This window comes from Phytophthora parasitica (assembly GCF_000247585.1).
Source record: "Phytophthora parasitica INRA-310 unplaced genomic scaffold supercont2.50, whole genome shotgun sequence".
Lineage (NCBI taxonomy): Eukaryota > Oomycota > Peronosporomycetes > Peronosporales > Peronosporaceae > Phytophthora > Phytophthora nicotianae.
The window spans coordinates 375652-382076 of NW_008649036.1; the positions used below are offsets into that span (position 1 = coordinate 375652).

At 46.6% G+C, this 6425-nt stretch overlaps 2 protein-coding genes across 2 annotated transcripts; one reads left to right on the forward strand and one right to left on the reverse strand.

Annotated features, from left to right (window-relative positions):
- Positions 1-3104: 3104 nt before the first annotated feature.
- PPTG_15618 (hypothetical protein) lies at positions 3105-4118 on the forward strand (the record flags this gene model as incomplete). Its single annotated transcript, XM_008912876.1, has 1 exon — positions 3105-4118. One exon carries the CDS (start codon positions 3105-3107, stop codon positions 4116-4118), a length of 1014 nt encoding a protein of 337 aa, XP_008911124.1.
- An 810-nt stretch (positions 4119-4928) lies between these two features.
- PPTG_15619 (hypothetical protein) lies at positions 4929-5711 on the reverse strand (the record flags this gene model as incomplete). Its single annotated transcript, XM_008912877.1, has 1 exon — positions 4929-5711. The coding sequence occupies one exon, from the start codon at positions 5709-5711 to the stop codon at positions 4929-4931; it is 783 nt and encodes a 260-aa protein (XP_008911125.1).
- Between the last annotated feature and the right edge of the window lie 714 nt (positions 5712-6425).

Sequence of the window (6425 nt, forward strand, 5' to 3'; positions counted from 1 at the left end):
GCTTCGAGCGCGCTGTACTGGCAGCCAACCATTCTAGACAAGTGGTGTTCCGTGGCGGTCTCTGGATAGGCAGCGGGTTGTGTAGCGAGTCCGAACCCTCACCGAACCTCGTAAAAAGCTACTTTCACCGTCATGCTCAGCAAAAGTCCACATTGGCGAGGGATAGATACTACACCACCGAGATATTCGCTGGGACGATATTTTTCGAAGTGTATCCTCATTGTTGTATGCGCTTTAGAGTTCCACACCTGTGTATTGCCATCTCGAGCGCAGCTTTTACATACGTACGCACCGCTGGCTAATTCCTCAATAAAGTTCCAAATATCTGAATGCTTTCGAGATCTCCCTTCGCTAGATGTTTTGATTATTATTCATATTCTGTTTGGTTTCCTCCGTCTGCATTGCGATCTTCTTGGTCGCGTTCATCTACCATGGCAACGTGCGCCTCAGTGCCATCCATGGTAAAAAATAAAAATATAGAGGACAAGGCGGGAGCTGAGTGGAGAGGATCTGGAAGAAAAGGGATTTGTTGTTTCATCATGAATCATGATCCATGATTTAAATGGATCCCGATAAGTATGACTTCAACCGAGTCGATCGGAGTTGAACCCAGATGCTCTCATTCTCCACGCGTACCTGCAATATTTAATGCTCCATCTTTTACGAGAATATTCATTTATTGCAGCCCAGGCGAACCAATCGGTGGGGATATCGATCGATTTGTCTTGAGGCTGGACTCGATGTCATGCAATTCGGATTCCGTCCATGCTGCCAATCGAAACGATATATTTTGTATCACCTCAAACAAGCTTCATCACGGATGGCTGCCAAAACCAGTAAATCGCGAGATGCGCACCATATCACCTCTCTCCGGAAGCCAGCTGCAACCTTCGACTTCATCCCAAATCGTGGCAGTCCAAGTCAATCCATCGTAGCAAACACGGACTGTAGTGAATGAGGTACGTTCTAGTACTAATAGGAGTGCTCTTATGTTATATAAAATCTTGCTGGGCTAATTAGTAGAGCTAAAATAATATTATTATTTCCTCAATAAACATGGAAAATATTTTGATTATAATTTGATCTTCCCCGTGCAAAGCACGGCATTGTATAGAAATTGAAATCTGTGACAGAAACAGTAGTGTATTATTGGCTATTCTGCTCTGGAAGAGACTAGACTATGAAAAAAATGATCTGAGCGCTTGTACTCAGTCGATAGGGTCATATCATGTTGCCGGCTCTGCAACGAAATGTATGCAGAAGCAAGTGTCGAATCTGCCAATACAACCAAAGCTGAGTTCACGAGCAACCTACGGCCAGTTGGAATCCAGGAATTATAGACTATCAGAGGACCGTATCAGTGCATTGAGTCCTAGCACCAGCGTACTACTGGCTCATATGTTGGCAGTGGTAAATAATGTCTTACCCGCGGGTTGCTAAATCAGTGTCTTATGCTAATCTGCACGCCCTCAACTTCATGCTTCTGCGCTAAAGCTACATGGCTGAGGGAGCACACTACAAAAAGGCATAGGAATTCGTATAGTTATGTAGCTGACATAAGCGGAGTGCATTGCAGAATTTGTTCGCCAAGAAAAGTTAAGCGGGCTATGCTCATACTGGCGAGCACTACTATTTAAAGTTTTGCAGTCGGTAGCCTCGGTCACACACATTTCAATTTCTATACAATGCCACCCGCTTATACTGATCTTGTCACTCTTGTCAAATGCCATATCCTATACGGAAATGGCACACAAATTGTGCATAAATCGATCCTAGCCCTATCGCATTCATGGCGCCATGGCGCACGTTGAACCAAAGGCCCATGTTCGTCCAGTGGATGTAAATATCATGGCGAGTTTCATGCACCAGCTATCTTAGCTTTGGAAAGACCCGATAATTACGGTTCGTGACTTTGAACACGTTACTGTGCTAGAAGTGCCCAAAATTATACAGTGCTTGCTTTGCGTGTCGGCATTCTAGGCACATTGGTGAAGTTACTTGTTTTCTATTGTAGTATAACCACGTTTTTTTTTTTTAACAGGGCGAGAGTTGTAGGGTCATTCATACATTCTGGATTAGCACTAGTCCAGACTATTAATATGTTCATCACATCTTCGCAATAATGCCGTGGGCACGTGCCCAACCAAGTCTAGCCACCAATCCGAGATAGCACGCACCAAAGTTTCACAAACAAGACGTCTTGGATCAAACAGTCACGCTGAAAAAGATTATGATCAAATGTGATGCATATGCACGATGGAGGCGGTCACACTGCTTCGGTTAGAATTGCAAAAACGTTAACGAAATGGGAAGGCCAGCTATAGTTAGTGATTCAAATCACTTTACCTGTTCGTGGGGCTCAATATTCGCATGTAGACGTCGATCACGCATGGCAAACGTTGAAAACATCCAGTGTAGAAGCGATAACAGATCCGCACAGACTCCGTGACGAGGAAATATGAAAAATCCACAGATTTTTGCAGGATAATACACAGGTTTCCATCACCAGTCCACTACAATCGACGACCGAAAGGCAAATTCAGCAGCACTTTGCTTTATCCATCGTCGACGTCATCGCCACACGGCGGATGACGATCAAGTAAGTTGCAAGCCAGTTGTGTGGGCAGTCCAGAATTTGCCAAGTTTGTGGCGAGTGCGTCTCCCCCTTTTCTTTACTGCCTTTGTGCGTCCACTACCGCTGCGAGAAGTTCCTGCAGACGAAAACAGCAGCCACCTCTGCAGCTAAGAGGCCATACACGACTTTACTACTGCTTTTCAGAGCTCCCAGACGCCACAACAGTACGAGAGAAGCTCCCAGGCGCCCCGAATAGACCATTGCTGCTGCGAGAAGGCCGCCACCCACCGTTACGAGAAGCTAACCACCATCGAGAAGCCTCCTCCCCCCACCCGATCGCTGCCAGAAGAACCTACTACCGCTGCCGCTGCTGACACTGCTAGACCGCAAGCTCGGCTAAAATCTTTTGCTCTTTTAGTGAACCGTGTCTAGAACAGCATGGACGCATCCCTAAAGGCCCAGTTTTGGAACGATGGCTTTTTGATTGGTGATTTAAGGCTTCCACCTTGCATTTTGACGCTAGGCAAGAATGAAATCGATGCTCTCAACCGGAAGCCTATTTTTGGCGAAGTATATGAGGAAGAACGGGATCCGTTCCGTCTTCAATCTGCTATTACTACGTTTGGGCCGTGTACTGAAAAAAATATACAAGTGTGTAAAAGATATCGTGCAGCTATCTGATGAAAACTGGTACACCAAGAAGTCTCTATGGAATGCATTGAAGTCTCTACCGGGCGGTTTACGCCAAGGAATCCATCTGGATTACCCCGCGTTTGAGACTAGTAAGGCCATTATGGAAACTGGAAGTGTTCAGGCCTCTGTAACTATTGCTCTTCAGGAAGACACGCAGTTCTACGTATACCCTGGATGCTTTGGGACCTACGCCGAGATGGACAAATGTAAACTCGTGGTGCTCAACCCAGGTGAATTTCTTATTTTCCGTGGCGACTTGGTTCACGCTGGAGCTGAATTTGAAGAAGAAAACCTACGGCTTCATTACTACGTTCGTGTCCGTGGGATTTACCAGAGAGCAGACGCAACGGAGGCTGCTGTATTTAACAGCTACATGTGCGAACACTGCGTTCTGCCCTGCACGTCGCGACGCCATCTTGCAAACCACCGGCGTTACTGCACCGATAATCCGGATAAGGTCAAGTCTAAGAAGGCTCGCGCGGAAGCGGATGCTCGTGGAGGTCATTGCGACAAGTGCAACAGAGACTTCAAGAAGCGAAACGCACTCTACCAGCACAACCACCGCCGCCACCCCAAAAAACCGGTCAAGTCAAGCTCTGCCGAGGAGTTGTCCTACGTATACCACAGCAACAAGTCTGATAACCAGAAGCAGAGCGACATGGATGCTGAGGAGGAAAGCGACTCAGACGTTTATATTGAGAGTGACGCAAAGGTCGACACTGAGAGTGAAGAAGAAAGTGCGGACGAAAGGGAAGAAGGTAGCGAAGAAGAGGTTTCCAGCAGCGGAGATGGGAGTGAGGCGGAGAGTGAAGCTTGGAGCGATGCAGAGAGCGCGGAGGACAGCGAGTAAAAGAATGCACATTCTGGTTTTATTTTTCCGTTTTACTTTTTTGGTTTTTGTATATTATTAAAAATTAGTAAGCGATCCTTATTTTCCAGCAAACGTAAGCGATCCGTATTGTCAGATTAAAGTAAGCGATCCGTATTGTCAAAGTAAGGGATCCGTATTGTCAGACAGTCAAAGTTATAACCCCACTAGCTTAACGTACAGCGCGTTACTTATTCATTTCCGATGTCAACTGAGTCGTTCAGACCTCGTCTGTGTGTATATAAGTTTGCACAATAATAGTATGGTAATACGGGAGGAATGTGGACGTAAGCAGCAAGACCAAAGTGGATATTGGAGTCATCGACAGCAACTGGAACGATATCTTCGTGGCTATCAAACCAACAGCTGAACGGCGGAATATCGGCCTGAGGAGACACGAGTGTCGATCCAACAGACTTCACAGCGTCCATGTACAAGATAAACCGGCTGCAGAGCACAACTTATGCTTACTACGTAATAATGGGAGTTAAACCCCGCGCGTGCTCATCATTAGCTTTACCGGCTGTCAGTGTGTTCGACTCGCAAAGACACTTTACGTATAAGGAGAAACAGAGCAAGAAGAAGGCAAAAAGGCGATGAAGTGATGGTTTATTCAAGCAAACATACATTTCATGTCGCTACAACAACGAAAAAGCAGGACCGTTAAGGATCGGACGTCCACGTTTGGACTGGTCTGCTTCCGCTGCTTCGGCTGCTTCTGCGATCTGATCTTCTAAGGTTTTTCTTTTGTTGCGCCGGCTGCGGTTGTACCACTTCCTCTTGCCAGGTTGGTCAGTACCACACCTTGTCTAGAAGGCGAAGAGAAGATGTACCCACTGGCCTTTTGTGGAAAAAGTATTTGCACGCCCAGGTGCGAGTAGTTAGATCCACCGACCATCCTTCCTCCCGCTGTTCATCTCGTTCCATTCTAGCCGTATTAGCACCAAGTTGCACAGCCACATCCACAGTGTCCATCGACTTCCTCTTCGGCTTCACGTAGATTCCAGGTGTAGCTTTAGAAACGACAAGTACAAAATTGCTGGAGCCGTCGAAGGATGGAGTCTCTACGAGCAGTCGCTGTCTGCGCAACGTTGTCGCGCGCCGTCGAAGCCTGCTACTAGCGGTAGATTTTTCATGGAATTCAGCACCCGACACGCTCTCCATTCGACAACACACTTGAAGTTGACCAAGCAAAGACCCCATTAGCATTCGCTCCTGCAAAGTGTAGTTTTTCTTCAGCTTGGCATTGAACGTTTCCATGGGATTGTTTGTAGTGTCCCAACCAACAGGCGTACGGAAGTACTGCCATTTCACAAACGTTCCCGTCAGCCACTGCTGCAGAAAATACTCTCCAAATTGCTCGACATCTGGTTCCGCAAACCACCGCCGCACTGCAGACGTCTTTTTAGCATGGAATTCCGAGGCGTTTCTTGCGTAATGCATATCAAATATGTCAGCCACGATCAGGCTACGCTTGCCGGGTAGAAGATACCTCGTTCGCTCATGAACTTTTGCGATAACGTGGTAAAAGCACATTAAAATCTCTGTTTCACATTCCACGAACACTGATGCCATCGCATTGTACTAGGCTCCGTTGGCATCTCCAAGAATGTAAGTAAAATCCGCGTGCTGCAGTCCACACAGGTTGAATTACCACCAGAACTGCAACCGAGATTCGGTTCACCTGTCCCCCTTCCTAATAGTTTTAAGCTTCGACAGGTCACAGTCAAGTCCATTTTGGGGACGGACTGGCATTGATGGTGAATGGCTCGATTTAATATTGGCAATACGGCGTTATGCTCAAGGGCCCAAATGTAGTGATTGCTGTAAACGTTCAGGCTGAGTTGGTCAAAATCCATTTAAATTTATGTATATATATTGTAAAAAGTCGCAAATGACTAACTGTACCCGTTCGGGCAAGCTTCAGGCATAACCACGAACAGGTACGGGCAGCCGAACGCAAAAAAAAAGGTTTGGGTGCGAGTTGCCGAAATAGCATATCGTCTAACATCAGATCTCTGAGTTTTCGTTCCTATTTCGATCTGCTAGGGCCAGCTCAGACAATAACGGCTATTGTCTGAGCCGCTACTATTTAAGCTGTTTCTAGCAAATTGGTACCCATCAACAACGCATAAATCTGAAAAATGGTGTATATATGTTCGCTATATCATACACGGTAGAGTTTGACTAAAAAAAAGGGAGTTATTCACGTCTCGACAGTGTCGGCCTGTTGAGGTCTGTCGGCTTGGTGGTGGCGCACGGCTGTTAGATAGCGTGCTAAGTGGTAGC